Source organism: Chanodichthys erythropterus, chromosome 3 (assembly GCF_024489055.1).
Source record: "Chanodichthys erythropterus isolate Z2021 chromosome 3, ASM2448905v1, whole genome shotgun sequence".
Classification (NCBI taxonomy): Eukaryota; Metazoa; Chordata; class Actinopteri; order Cypriniformes; family Xenocyprididae; genus Chanodichthys; species Chanodichthys erythropterus.
Genome location: NC_090223.1, coordinates 27,279,497 through 27,295,526, shown reverse-complemented (window position 1 = coordinate 27,295,526; position 16,030 = coordinate 27,279,497). Strand labels below are relative to the sequence as shown.

General features: G+C 36.6%; 3 protein-coding genes across 3 annotated transcripts in view; all 3 read left to right on the top strand.

Moving 5' to 3' along the window:
• The window catches only part of LOC137004280 (BEN domain-containing protein 6), a 35,857-nt gene extending 30,496 nt beyond the window's left edge, over nucleotides 1-5,361 (top strand). The window contains exon 10 of the mRNA XM_067364465.1: nucleotides 5,220-5,361. Within this exon, the coding sequence (XP_067220566.1) occupies nucleotides 5,220-5,361 (142 nt within the window). The remainder of the gene's footprint in view (nucleotides 1-5,219) is intronic.
• prr15la (proline rich 15 like a) lies at nucleotides 5,294-12,250 on the top strand. Its single transcript, XM_067372560.1, has 2 exons — nucleotides 5,294-5,515; nucleotides 10,970-12,250. The coding sequence occupies exon 2, from the start codon at nucleotides 10,987-10,989 to the stop codon at nucleotides 11,317-11,319; it is 333 nt and encodes a 110-aa protein (XP_067228661.1). The 5' UTR covers nucleotides 5,294-5,515; nucleotides 10,970-10,986; the 3' UTR covers nucleotides 11,320-12,250.
• Nucleotides 12,251-12,914: 664 nt separating this feature from the next.
• atf4b (activating transcription factor 4b) lies at nucleotides 12,915-15,755 on the top strand. The gene is made up of 3 exons (XM_067372559.1): nucleotides 12,915-13,072; nucleotides 13,843-14,241; nucleotides 14,347-15,755. The coding sequence occupies exons 2-3, from the start codon at nucleotides 13,941-13,943 to the stop codon at nucleotides 15,324-15,326; spliced, it is 1,281 nt and encodes a 426-aa protein (XP_067228660.1). The 5' UTR covers nucleotides 12,915-13,072; nucleotides 13,843-13,940; the 3' UTR covers nucleotides 15,327-15,755.
• The last annotated feature ends 275 nt before the right edge of the window (nucleotides 15,756-16,030 follow it).

Here is a 16,030-nt window from a genome sequence, read left to right as displayed (position 1 = left end):
AGTAAAAACTTCATCAGAGAAAAGTAGAAATGTAAAGTTACTTTGATTAAAGATTATGAGGACACATACATTTTAATTAAATAATGATGTGGATGAATAAATCAGTTACAACAAATACTGCAAAATAATAATAAAAAAAGAATAGAAAATTTGGTGAATTTAAATGTTCCCCACCACAAAGTCTGAACTCAGAATCTAATGTTCGAAGTTTATTTTATTCAAGAGGCATTAAGATTATATGTCTTCAGCAGGAAGATGCAGTGGATAAAAAGCTATGGAAGCAGAGATGTTTTGATTGATGGGTTCTATCATTCAACGTCCCTTCTCCACATCGACATGAACGAGTGTCTCTGTGTTTGTGCACGTCAAGTACAGATGAGGTCTGGTAGCCACAAAATAAGACCTCGCTCTAAGCGAGATTTCTGGAAGAATGAGATCAACAACCATTGTTTATTTCATTAGAATTTTTCATTCATTTACAGCTATTTTTATTTCAGTTATGTAGTGCACTCATTTTGTTTGTGCTTCTGGTACGCTTTCCAACCCCATAATAATCCTGTTCAGGGTCTATTGTCCACTCTTTGTCCCTACAATATTACTCTAGTTTTCTTTTATTCTTGAACAATGAAATCTTTATGTGAATACAGCATTCAGCTCTGTTTTCTTTCCCTGATGCATCCATTGTATAATGCACAAGGGAAAATAAGGAACAAGGGAATGGGAGATGAGAAAGAGAGAGAGGGGATTCTATTCAGTAGAATAAAACAAAGAAACGACAAAATAACTGTGTCATCATCCTTTTTCTCCACTCTGTCTGCACCAGTAGCCCATCTGTCTATTTCCTTCCCTCTATGGACTATGATATGACATAACTTCATTCTCTCAATAGATTGACAGTAATTTTATTTTCAATTTGTTGTGGTTCGAGGCAGTAATGATGACTGACGGGAGCTACTGTCACCTGGTGGACAAATAGAAGACTGCGCTTTAACCGAACAACTGTTTTCTCTCTCCACAGGACGAACCTGTTGTTCAAGAATCTCGCCACGAGGAGGCGCACTAACACAACGCATACCACGCAAGGTAAATAACAACAATATGAGGCATGTGGTTGTGCTGTGAATTAAAAGTCAGATTTAAATGGTAACAAAATAATTTAGGCTAATGAAAAACTACTTTTTTCGACTCAAATCGAAGATCAATCAAATTCCTGATTTGTAACTGGAGTAATAAAATGTTGAATTGTAATTTCAATGCAAAATAGACAACATTTTTCCAAAAACATTATAACCAGTAGCCAAATACCATCAATAGAAATTTGCATTTAATTATAATGGCGTTTCAAAAATTGCAAAAAATAAATTAATAGTAGAATAATAAAATAAATAGATCTAATATATTATAGGCTAATGGACCATGGCAGACAATGTTTCCCAGAATGTTCTAATTTACCTTAAAAGCAGGTTTACAAAATAGAAGTGAATATCTTTCAGAATTGAATATCATTCAATTGCAATTCAGTAAATTCATCTTCCTGTCATTCCAATTCATCCCGTACCAAGTTCCAACTCATCAATTTAAAGGGAGATAATTCTTAAATTCTGAATTTTATGAACTGCTGAATGTTCAAAACGAATTGGTCAGATCAGAAATAGGCCAAATGCTTTACATGCTCAAAATGTTGCCTTTAAAATGAAAATGACTCTTGTCTGGCCAAATGAAGTTTCCCATCAGAAGCTATAAGATAATGATTAATGGACTGTGTGTTCTGCAGACTGTGGAGAGGCAGATCTTGGCTGCCATGAGCGAACTACCAACGCCAGAGCCCAGCTGGTGCCGAACATCCCCCCAGCCGCACGCCTTTCGAGTGGGCCATGAAATGTGGCTTGTTCTTATTTAATCCCCGGGTGTATGAACACCGCGTTACCCTGTCCTACCGCCAGCGCACCACATGAACCGAGCAGCCCCCAGACAGAGGGCAAGTCCTCCTTAACACACCCAGCTAGGGCAGCGGTCAGCCATTAGTATCCCTCAACCAGCCTAATCGCACCAGTGGGCATCCTGGCATCCGACACTTCTCTGGCTATTGTTCCTGTTCAAACTAATGCCAGAGCCAGGACTGCGGAGCATTACCTCTCAAATAGACAGAACTGAGAGTCTGCCCTCTACTGGTCAGATGTGGAATTGTTCTTTCTTTCTTTCTTTCTTTCTTTCTTTCTTTCTTTCTTTCTTTCTTTCTTTCTCTCTTTCTTTCTTTCTTTCTTTCTTTCTTTCTTTCTTTCTTGAAGAACTGCTTAAAATTAGCTTTGCTGACAAATATAAATGTAATGGTTGAAGCAAATATTGAAGGAAAAGAATGCAGCAAACAATATTGCCTGAGAGAGTGTTAAAAGAAGAATATAAAAATATAAAGTAAAATATAAAATTTTACTTAACACTTACTTATTTAAATAAATAAATAATAATAATAATAAAAAAAACACCAAAAGTGAAATGAATAAGGCTGGAATGCAAATTCCTTCCCCTAACAGCTGACAAAAATACAATTTTTTGCTTATATTGGATCATCAAAGTCAGCAGTAAAGACATTTGTTAATAAATTGAGTTGAAATACATAAAGTATATTTGTATTATTTAACATATTTAACTATGGCAGGTTTGCATAATATTCAGAGTTAAATTTAACGAATGTTTTTGTGCAAGTGAGATGAGTAAATGCATGCTCACATCACATCATGTTTACACTTACTCGCACGATTTCTCACAGGAGAGTTGTCAGTCAATAAATGAGAAAACAAAGTAACTTGTGTTAGTTATTTGAAAATGTAACTCTATAATATAAAATATAAAGATATTTTGTTGTAAATGTAAAAGTAATGCGTTAAGGCCCGTTCACACCAAGGACGATAACTATAGGCTATACACCACTACTATAACGAAATCGCCACAGAGAAACAATCATTTGACTCACTTTCAGAACAATTTTTTTCAAGCTGATGAATGATAAAAACATTGACAGCCAATCAGAATCAATCCTGCTTTAAAGAGCTTGAGCATTTAAAGGGGCAGATAACAAACACTGCAGTGTGCACTTATAAGAAACAGACTGATTTAATCTACTGTTATGGACGCTAATAAAATTATCGTTATAGTTCTTGGTGCGAACAGGCCTTTAGTTACTTGGAAAAAGTAATCTGATTACATAACTGGTAATGCGTTACCCCTAACGCTGATAAAGAGTTGAGTAGATGAGTCTGATAATTTGACTGGTAGTATTTCTAAATGTCTGAAAAACATTCACCACAGTAAATAATGCTGTTAAACACAGTTTTTGAGAGCATTAGCATTTCAATATACATGAAATGCTATTTATTTATTTAAAAATTGAACAAGAAAGCATGTACCAAACCTAAGAGTCTTAAATGGTTAGTTCAACCAAAAATGAAATTTCTGTCATTTATTACTCACCCTCATGTCGTTCCACACCTGTAAGACCTTCGTTCATCTTCAAAACACAAATTAAGATATTTTTGATAAAATCCAAGAGGTATCTGACTTGTCCATAGACAGCAATATAACCACCACTTTCAAGGTCCAGAAAGGTACTAAAGACATTGTCAAAACAGTCAACATGACTGCAGTGGTTCAACTTGAATTTTATGAAGTGACGAGAATACTTTTTGTGTGCAAAAACAAAACAAAAATAACGACTTTATTCAACATTTATTCAGACTTTATTCATCTCTTCTGTTCCCTGTCATTATTTACGAAGCCTTTATGAACTTCTTTTCTAACAAAAGACACCATTTAATGTGCTTTTACTCCAAACTCACTTTATAACGTCAGTTGAGTGTTTGAAATAGCATTTTGATTAGCATTGGATTATAAATATACTTTATTATTAAGGAAATACCCAAGAAGGCTTGAAGAAAACAACATATAAACCATGTATTGTTGTAGTTGTCTGTTTATTTTATTCATGTTTAATCAATCAAAGCATTTCTACCTTCTTTTTATTCAGTCACAGGGATAGCATGATGCCCATTGGGGATTTCCTGGAACTGCATTTGTTATATCGCGTATATTTGGAGTATCTGCTCAAGGGCGCCCTCCAGCGCACAGTATGAAACGGACATGTTAAATACATGGACACCATTTTTGATTTTGCATACCTCCTGACAAAAATGAAGAAATTATTGAGACAGATTTTTATCATAATAATATAATATTTGATAATAAATCCTTAGACCTTTCTAATGATTTATAGACATACTGCTTGCATGTTAACTGGTTACCCCACATTTTGTCATACACGTTTTAAATAATATTTTCTAATTATTACAGTTATTTATAATTAAATACTAATGCTAAATACTTTAATTATGAAAGTTATTACAACAGTAAAATGTCTTATTTGATTTAATATTTTTATTTAGAAATAATGATAATAATAATAATAATAAAAAATTATTAGTCAAAATAATATATTAGCACAAAATTTCAGGCCAAATTGTGCAGCCCTACAAACAAGCAAAACAAGCCATAATAAAACATTATTATGTTTTATAGAATCGCATTTTAAATCGCAATTCGCAATTTTAACCAGAAAAATCGCAATTAGATTTTTTCTCCAAATCGTGCAGCCCTAGCACCACGACACATGCGAGTGATGGTGACGCAGGAGCCGGCCAATAATGAGTTGGCATTCTTACGTAGAACCTGGAAGCGCTGGATGTAAACAACATGAGAACGACACAGAAGAGAAGAGACTGTTGAATAAAGTCATTATTTTTGTATTGTTTTTGCGCACAAAAAGTATTCTCATCGCTGAACCACTGCAGTCACATCGACTGTTTTAACTATAATTTTAATTATATTGCTGTCTAAGGACAAGACATATACCTTTCAGATTTCATCCAAAATATCTTAATTTGTGTTCCAATGATGAACGAAGGTCTTACAGGTGTGGAACGACATGAGGGTGAGTAATTAATGACAGAATTTTCATTTTTGGGTGAACTTTAAGGAAGAGAGAAAAAAGCTTACTATTAGCACAATCCCTGCTGATTCCATTCCCAATGTCATTAACTTTATAGCCTCTTAAATATTAGCTAATGTAATATCAAAAGCTGATCCAGTCATTAATCTTCAACACCCAATCCAAGTATATGTTAGCTATTGTTCTATGAAGCTGATGTCACATAAGCCTGTTTATTCAGGCAGCAGAGGGAGGAGGAGCCTGATGTGGGTGTCTGTGTGGCTGCGGGTGGGAGGAGTCAAGCACCTGTGAATCTACACCTGGTTGCCAGAGAGAGCGAGAGGGACAGCCAAGCTGAAGAGGAGGCAGAAGAGAAGGGATAGACAAAAACAAATTAAAATTCAGAGAAAAAGCTGGGTCCTATAGGGCGATGACCTCACCTGCTGGACTCAACTGGACGGAGAACTGAACCAAAGGATAGCGACCCCTGTAAGGCAGATAACAACTATCTCAACTGACGTACATTCACCTGCACAGGTGAGAGAGGCTTATTACCAGAATTCACCGGAGGGGAAAAACTCTTTAAACTCCATGGAATATAATCCAGTTGCTGTTAGTTTTATATTAATTCGACTACATATAAAGTGCTACTTGTTTGCTAAAGGTAAAATCAAATAGAAATTAATATTGAGTTCCAGAGAAAAAATTAGCTGATCAAATGGGAATTAAATGAAGTTCTAGAGAAAAAAAAGCATATGATAGGTTTGAATTTTAATGACCTTTGGACAGAGACACATTTGATTACACATTCATAGCAAACAGTGAACCTTTATCACTGACTAATCGTCCACAGTGAGGAGCCTGAGATGAGTGTGTGTGTGTGTGGGGGGGGGGGGATTATTGCAATCAAGTGAACACTTTGAAATGCAAAACATTTCTTTCAATTGTAAGTTCAGCAGGCAAAATGAACGTCTCTGAATGGATTTTAAATTTACTTATTAATCCTGACAAAAACATCGTATTGGGAAGGAGCCAAGAAAGTTCTGACCACCTGAACTCGTTAAATTGAAATTAAAACAGTCCACAAACATTATGAATCAAAGATAATTGCTTTAAAGTGTAGTCCCTCAATCCCTAATTAATGGTATATTCATAGTAGAATATTAAGGGTTTCATTCAAGTGGACAAGGGAAGAAACGAATGACGTTATGAAATTACAAGCAAATGCTGTTTAGTGCTTCGTATTCTCCCTGCTTTATTCGTTTACCATGTGCTTGGGTATATTTGTATTTATACACAGAATTTCCCCTCTCCTCATTGGAAAGAAAAATGAAAAACTTTCAGTTTTGTTTCTCCTACCTAGACAAATATAAGTTATTTTTCTCCAGAGAAAAAGCCCCAATGATCTCACACGTTTCCTCTACAGTTTCAGAAGAGATCTCAAGTTCAACTATGTCTCAATTGATGCTTAGATTTGCTACGTCCAAAGTCTGCAATCATCTCAATATGAGCGCAAACATTCCTCATCCAGTTCTATCAAAAACAAATGATCTGCAATATTCAATTTATAGCTATATACTCTTACTTTAGGTCAACAATTGTCTTATTTGAATGTGTTTTTTTGAAGAAACATCTGAATCAATATCTCCAAGCTCTTCTGAGCTCTGAAAGAGCTTCTATAAATTTTTCCTCTGTGGAAACTTGGAACCAATTTCCTTTTAATTCTTTTTAGCTACTCTCTAAAATAGAAAATCCAAAATAACTTTTCACTGTGATGCCATAATGGAACCATTTGAGTTCCCCAAAGAACTGTTCTTAAAGAACTTCTTTTTTATTGTGTAGAAACATCTAATCTTTTTACAGTATATAGACAATGGAAAGTCTCCATGGACATTAAGGGTTCTTCTTGGAACCATCAATGCCAATAAAGAGCCTTTACTTTTAAGAGTGTATTTTACTCTTACGCCCTTTAAAAATAGGGACATGTTTCTATAAGGTGCGAAAATAAAACAACATAAAAATAAACCTGAACTAAATGCCACTGCACGTTTTGGGCCTGCGCGACTGGTCAAACACAAGAATATATTTCCTACAGTTCTTTTGTGCACCACAATTCCTGTGATTTGCACTATACTTTTACTCACTTTAACCCCATCAGAGTGTGACTGTTCCCAGAGCGAAGCTCTCCAAGGACCTCCAGTTAACACCTGATGTTTTTTTCCAACCACCAACAGGAATAATTAATTAATCAAGATGTCTACAGAGATTTTAATTTCTCATGGGAGCTTCTGTTGAAACTAAATGTACTTTGTGTCATTATCATTGTGATGCCTGAAATAAATTGAAATGCTTTTAGGGAAATTAACAAGCGGTCCATAATTTTCGTAACAAGACATCATAAAGTTGGATTTTGTGACACCAAAGCCATTCTTTTTCTACATTATCGTGATATGTCAGTCTTATCAAATCCTTGAATAATCAGCACACAGAAAGTTCCTGCTGGCCATTGACATGTTCCCGGAAAGCACTTGCGTTTCCTTTTGAACACTGATTTCCTTGACCCTTATCATCATTTTTATCTTAATATGAAAACCACATGCTAACAACATGAAGTGTGTATAAGTAAGACCATGTTTGTGTAGAAGTTAATCCCCTTGCATGCAAAGAGAAACTTTCCTTATCCAAACCCTGACTAAATCATAATATCTCACATTGGAAAACCAAGTGCATTGGAGTGCAATAATATTACAGAACATTTACAAATTCTTGCAATTCTCGCAATTTATTGTATTATGAATTGCGCTTTAAACTTGCAAGTGATAAATGTGTGCAATGAAATTCAAGGGTTTAGTTTATTGAGTTCTGGCATCACTAAACCAAAGAATTTTATAGCATTTTTAAATAAGAGGTAATACAGTATGTCTTATTGTTAAAACCATCTGGATTAAATGCCCTCTTTTATAAGGTTAAAAGCGGAAAAAAACAAGGCTGTAAGGTTGAAAGGGATCTGGTCGGCACCACCTGATCTCTGTTTGCTCTCGTAAACATAAAAGCAGGAGCAAGAGTCAAAACCCTGAGAGAGCGAACAGAAATTAGCATACTGTATGAAAATGACCACTTTGTTGCTAAGCAACAGAGCCAAGCCTTTCCTGTGAATGGATATTGCCACACGCTACAGCAGTTTTGTGTGAATTTGAGTGTGGGAGTTCATTTCTTCATTTCACAGGAGGCTGATTCAGTTCGAGATATGATCATGGGCAGTAAAGCAATAAAATTACCAGGATATGCAGCTCAGAGCATTTGTTTATTGTTTTCTTTGTGTAAATAAGTGTGCGGTAAGCCTCACAATATGATACGAAGTTTCATTTGGACAGTGTTTTAACGTGTATGTCAAAGGCGTGCTTGCTTTCATTGTAATGGTTTACTTCAAAGAAGCCATTCTAGCATGTGTATGAACCGCAAACTCTTGTCTGGACTGTGAGCTCTTAACACATGAATGGACCATGTAAAATCACATAAATGAATGAATTAATCACGTAGAATCTATTCAAAGCAACAACACACTGGATATTATGGCTAAAATGAAAGCAGCTGCATCAGTCAGACCTGTGAAGTGAAGTCTCATGGGTTCAGATGCTATAATGAGTGTATTCACTTAGGGCCTGGATGGAGACACAGTTACAAATTTCTGCAGAATTAGCCTCTCGTGTGTTTGTTTATTAAATATTTTTGCTAATGTGATCATGCTTTCAGCTCCATTTAATATTTTGCCATATTATCAGGTCCATTTAACAACATTTTTAGACGAATTGCAGTGTTAATGATTTCAAAGTGACTCGCCACAATCGACCTTTGAGCCTGTTTTATTGAAGTACAAATGTATGCTATTAAAAAGTTTGGGGTCAGTAAGATTTCTCTCTTTTTTTGAAAGAAATTCATATTTTTATTCAGCAAGGATCCAATAAATTGATCAGAAGTGACAGTAAAGACATTAATAATGTCACAGAAGATTTCTATTTCAAATAAATGCTGTTTTCTTGAACTTTTTATTCATCAAAAAAATGTATGGCTTCCAAAAAACATTAAACAGCACAACAAACAGCATATTACATTGATTTCTGAAGGATCATGTGACGCCAACAGAGAAATCAATTATTATAAACTGTAATAATATTTCACAATATTACTGTTTTTACTGTATTTTTGAATGAGCATTAAAAATATAATACAGGCCCTAAAACTTTTGACCCGTAGCATAAATTGTCAATTTCATTATTTAAAAAAATAAAATAAGCTGTATTAATTGTGCATTCAAGTCACATTAGAAAGATCATTTTTACGAATTGAACGCACATGGATGCCACCACACTATCTTTAAAGGATTAGTCTACTTTCAAATAATATTTTCCTGATAATTTACTCACCCCCATGTCATCCAAGATGTTCCTGTCCTTCTTTCTTCAGTTGAAATGAAATGAAGGTTTTTGATGAAAACATTCCAGGATTATTCTCCTTATAGTGGACTTCAGTGGAGCCCAAACGGTTGAAGGTCAAAATGACAGTTTCAGTGCAGCTTCAAAGGGCTTTAAACGATACCAGACGAGGAATAAGGGTCTTATCTAGAGAAAAGGTTGGCCATTTTCAAAAAAAATAAATAAAAATACAACTGTATATGCTTTATAAACACAAATGATCGCTTTGCATGTGCTTTTGTTTTCCGTATTCTTCAAAAAGCTTACGCTGTATGTCCTACACCTTCTCTATTCAACTTACGGAAAAAATGTAACTGCCGCTGCGTTCATTCCGTAAGTTGAATAGGGAAGGCGTAGGACATACAGCGTAAGCTTTTTGAAGAATACGGAAAGCGGAAGCACGTAAAAGGAGATCATTTGTGTTTATAAAGCATTACAGTTGTATTTTTTTAGAAAATGGCCAATGGTTTCGCTAGATAAGACCCTTATTACTTGTCTGGTATCATTTAAAGCCCTTTGAAGCTGCACTGAAACTGTAATTTTGACCTTCAACCGTTTGGAGACCATTGAAGTCCACTATAAGGAGAATAATGCTGGAATGTTTTCCTCAAAAACCTTAATTTCTTTTCGACTGAAGAAAGAAAGACATGAATATCTTGGATGACATGGAGGTGAGTAATCCTCAAATGAGTGGACTAATCCTTTAATACGAATGGAAAGCTCTGGATTTTCTTTAAGCCCCGATGTTTTGGAGTTGGGGATGTGTCAGTGAGAAACATGTTGGAATACCTACTTATTGGTATCTATATAGTGACATTGTCAGGCTTGTTTATTTACATCAGTGCTAACTTCTTGCACAAAATATGACAGCATTGTAATATAATATAATAATATGTAACGATAAAGTTCACAGTGGCTTCATAAATTAATTAAAAACATAAAAAAAAGCAAAACACACCTGATGCACATTCTTTGTTCTTCATTTTAGAAGTAAAGTTTATAAACCTGTATTTTTGTGTAGTTAATTAAGAGAAGGTACTTGAACGCACCTGATGTCGTAAACACGACTTCCCTTGTAAATATAAACTTCCCAGGAGGACTTGAACACATTATGAGCGCAAGCGCTCTATCATTTAGCATTAGCATGGTCTATATTAAGCATTTCCATCCTCCTACCATATATCTGCAGTGCAGAGTGTGTGAAATTTGAGGCCTGTAACCAGAACTCTACAGGTTAAAACCCTATCATACCTCTGCCATATGGTGCTTATTGAATTACACTAAAAAATTCATTAGCGGCTGCCCCTTCTAATGCAAGACACAGATCTTACATTAGCTCACACCCTCAGGCCTCAGCTTACACATTATGACTAATCTTACTTTTTGTGTTCAAATAAAACAGCTGGTTAAATTGAACAAAAAAACAAGATGTTTTCAGTTCATTTTCTTATTTAGGCATACTGTTTGGTCTTAAATCATATCTCTCATGTATAAATCTCTCATTCTGTCCTCTTCGCAGAGTCTGCTTTCATCTCGATGGCGACCGCAGAACCTGCACCAGCCTGGTGGAAACTGACCTTCCTGCGTAAGAAGAAATCAGAGCCGAAAGTGTTGTACGAAATCCCTGGAGACCACAACAGCAACGCCGGGGAGACACCTGGGACCCCCGACGCAGCCGTAGACAGCCAGTTTAACGCCCGCTTGGAGCGTATCGTGGACAAAACGGCAACAAAGGGGCGCCATGTGAAAGTCTCACATTCAGGCCGGTTCAAAGAGAAGAAGAGAATCCGCTCTACGCTAGCAGAAAACCCTGACCTGTTCCCTGAGGCAGAAACTACAACTAGCGAGAATAATACAACTGGAAAATAGAGCTACTGTGTAAACACACTAGCATGTGTGGGTAAAACAGCTCAAGAGGGCCTTGGTCTATGCAGCACTCTTCCATTGATGTCCTGCAGTTTACAATCCCCTGAGGCTGAGCCCGAAGCAAGAAAAGGATCGCTGAATGAATTAGTGACTGATCTATACTAATGCTTGAGAACAAAGACAGGCATAAACCCAAAGATCAGGTTTCTTCACAGATACACACGGCAGGACTGCATTGTGGTCATCTGATGAAAGGCTGACATTTAGCAAATGTTTAGCAAAGAGAAATCCACTGAGAGGGAATCAAATCAATCATATATCAGCACAAGATAATATCAGTAATGATAGTAGTTTTTGTTTGCTTATTCTATTTTACAGTAGCCTATATGGTAAAAAATTACAATAGCAGCTACAGCACTTTTGATTCAAAAGATTTAAGGAATATTATCAGCAATAATATGCTACTATATTATAGAGACTTTTATATTTACAAAATTTAAATTGTACCTAATTATATAAAAATAGATTCTTGTTATTATTATCACTGTTATTTTTTTTTTTTTTTTTTTGTCCCCCAAAAGATGGAGGCATCTAGAATGTAACCACATGTTACGGCCTCCAAACTAGACCAATTTTTATTTTATTTTTTTTAATACATGTGCCTTTTGCAATAATACACTATTTTATGTCTGTGTTGATGTGTCAGGTTTAATTATGACCTTTGATCTTGGTTGATAGCCTATTTATTGTACAGTGAGTTTATAAAATTTAATTAGAACATGTTGGGTTTTTAATTTTAATTATTGTGCTTTTTATGTTGAAAGAAATGGTCAAATATTTGCACAATGCCTAATTTAATTGTTTGATTAGCTGGGATTTTGTAAAAAAATAAATAAAAAAATAATATAATGACGTGTTGTTTTTAAATATAACTGTGGAAAATAAATGAATACATTCATTCAAGATGTGATTGTGTATCTTTCTGTGTTGAATTTCTCTAAACAATTCTCTGAAATAGGACCACTAAACAAACTACAGCTTGTCCTTTCTGTTTACTACAACCTATTTCGTCTCTTTATTCAGTTTTGCCGTCAGCAAGAGCAACTGTCTTTTCTTTCCGTTGTCTTTTTTTTCCATAACAATAATTCCCGTAAAAACAACCGAGGCAAAACTCTCCCTGTAGTTTAGTTCTCGTCCAGCAGAGGGCGATAAACCCAACACCACATCTGGGAAATATAATGTTCCCTCAAATGATTGTTTTGGTAGACTTGAGCTCACAACACATTTGTTTATCAATCTATCGACTGACAGATAGTGCTGATGTCATTGTCAGAGTCTATTTTTACAATGCTGTGTCCTAGCCTAATAGCATACTTTTCCCTTTTCCCCATTTTAAATAAACAAAAAGAAGTAGGCTAATCACAAAATAATAGTTATTAGCTTTAATAGTTATTTTTCCTATTCATGATAAAAATTTTACTAAAAGTGGTGGGTCTATTTGCTGTCTGCGCCCAGTAACACAACACAAAGCGCTCTGGCGGAAGGATATGTCTGAGCGGCACTGCGGCTCTATATAAACATAAGCTCGACGTCATCGTCTGCAGATCTTTTCTTCTCCCAGCTGATTTTTTGTTGATATTCGAGCGATTCTGCTCTCCGCCGAAATGGCCGTGTGAACTGCAGCCTGTAGACAGCGCGCAAACTCATCAGTGCATCAACATAGTGCACTGGCTCAGTACATTTATATCAAAATGGCGTAAGTATATTTTTAATTGTTTTTGTCTTAAAATGTCACGTCGTTTCATCGACCCGGTTGGGCGTATGTGTAACATTAAATAATTAAGCCTTATTTTGGCGGTTAATATTTGCAGGTATTTTTTAATGTGACTTTAATGTAGATTGTGGATTTGTGAATTTTAATAGATAATAGAAATTGGCATGACCAGCGTCTCGAGCTTAGCGCGCCATATGTCTTGCCGACAGTGACAACATCAGTCGATGAATTTTTAGTCATATCTGTTTTAAAATGTACTATAATGTTTGTATTTTGTATAGTGAATGCATCTCCAACCAGTCTGAATATGTTTAAATCAAAATAAACTTGAGTGAGACAGTTTAATTGACGTTTCTTTATCACCGCGTGCGCTTTATAAAATGGCGTACGTTCCTGAAAAGGGAGCGGCTAGTCCCTGAAATGGCGGAGTCTTTATCCACCTTGATAAAAATAGAACATCGGAGTACATTTTGCCTCAAACAATAACTAATCAGCTAACTTTAGGGTCTTATAAAAAGCAATTTTGCCCCTGTAAACTGGGGTTGAGGTTTTAGAAATGGAACCCAGTCTGCTGACAGTAAGCGATAAAGGTCACGTGGTAGATGCCATATATGGGCAGGGTGTAGGCGGATGACGTCATTGTGAGTCAGGAATAACTAATGAGCCTTTTTTCTCTTGCAAAGTACTGTTGTATGAATACATTTATAAAATTGTTATATAAGTGATTAACTACTTTTAATATCTGTTTGCAGGTCCTTTGTGGCAACTCTGATCTTTGCTGTACCTGACAGCACGAAATTATTCGAATTCTCAGTAGAAGACTCGTTGATTCCACTTGAAATAGACAGCCATGTCTTTGATGAGCTCACGGTTTGGCCAGGACGATATGGAGGTCCTTTTTTGGGACCCATCATCACCGATGGCTGACCCTCTAGGGTCTCTCCTAGATAAAGATGAGGAGGTTCTTCCTCTCGGAGGCGCTGAATCGCCCCTCTCATCTTTCTCTTCCTCTCCACTTCCCTCTCTCTCACCACCCTGCTCTCCTCCCTCCACTCAGAGGGGGGAGAAGGCTGGGCTCAATCAGCTGTCCCTGTCCTGGTTCCCCTCAGATGAGCTGTGCCTAGATAATCATGGTGCAGACAGTGGCAAAGGTATGGTGTAGCAAGTAACTTCAAGTGTAATTACAAGTGTTCTAATTTCAGCATACTAATATTTTAAGCAGGCAATCATCATATTTAAAATGTTTTTCTTTCCAGATCATTCGTTCAGTGAAATGGATTGGATGACGGAGCGAATTGATTTGAGTGAGTTTGACCTGGAGTCTTTCATTGGCTCCTATGATTCTGAGGATCCACCCAGTTCTCCTGAGGAGCTCATCGCTTCTCTGGAGTCACAGATAGACCTGGAGTCCCAGTCTGTAGCTTCTGACAATACGCCTTCACCCTCTCTAATAGTGCCTATCCCTGAAATCAATCAACTTTCCAACCTTTCATTTACTTTGAATACTCCAGTTCCTACTCCTTTCATTCCCTCATCACCTTGTGAATTGTCAGATTCCTCCTCTGTTGTCCCTGAGCCCCAGGCTGAGTTTGAGATAAAGTCTGAACCGGCCTCCCCAGTCCCATCACCTTCCATCCTTCCACCCGAGTCCCCTACTGATACTCTTGAGCTTGGTTGCGAGGTAGACATAGCTGAAGTGCAGAGTCCATCCCCTGTCGAGATGCGGGTGCCCAAAATTGTCCTGTCCCTCTCCCCAACCCGCATCGTTCTTGTACTTTCTCCCAAAGAGGAGGTTAGTGCGATGGTTACCCATCCAGGTGAGGTGGTTGTGGAGAATTCCCCAAGTCCAACTTCCCCTGACCCACAAATCCCAACCTCTCCCCAGTCTCGGTCTTCTAGGGTGAAGCCCTACCCCACACCTGGTTCTAAGCCCACCCAAAATCAGCAGTCAGAGTCGCCTACCCTCGCAGGAAGAGTGAAGTCAGTCAGTGGCTCAAAGGTTGTGGTTGAGAAGAAAAAGCTGAAGAAAATGGAGCAGAATAAGACTGCGGCGACCCGCTACAGACAGAAAAAGCGTGCAGAGCAAGAGGCCCTCCAGTCTGAATGTACAGTCCTTGAGGAGAGGAATCAAGAACTGGTGGAAAAAGCAGAGTCCATAGCTAAAGAGATCCAATACCTGAAAGAGCTAATGGAAGAAGTCAAGAGGGCAAGAGAGAGCAAAAGTGTGAGGTCATAGAATAAAATGGACACAGAGGCTTGAAGCTGAGAGAAATGGACGGTTTCAGCATAGCCTGAAGTGCAGAATACTAGGAATGTTGGTTCTAAAAGAAAGTATTTTATGAAGTTTTGAATAACGGTTTTGATTTTCCCCAGTGTCAAGTAAAAATGCATCATTTTAACATAGTACTATGTGTTTTTTTTATCTTGTGTATCTGTTTGTATGCACAGTATTATATATAGAAGTGCATTGTCGATTGATGATCTTTGTCTTGAATTTTCCAACTGAAATTGTGCTGTACAAATGCTTAATATTTAAACTTTTACTACTGTCTCTCTTCAGATGATGTGCATTTATTAAGTTATGTATAGTATTCAATAGTTTGTCGTAGTATGGGCCTTTCACTGCTTATCAGATAACTTGATGTTTTTTAAATAAACATTTGAAAACACATTTGTATGTGTATTCTCTTAATTATAAAACGGGGGCAGAAATTAGTTCTTGTGAAATTGGTTATAACAAAAAAATCACTACCTCCATAAATGGGTCATATGATATTGATGGAGTTCATTTAGCCTGTTTGGGCCAAAGCAATGTCCACTAATAACATAACCCCACTGTTGTGTCAAACCTCATGACCAAGGACAACTACATTTATGGCAGAAAAATAAATGGGGTTCTTTTTGTTTTGTAAGATTTCACAAATCGAGATTGAGGAAATT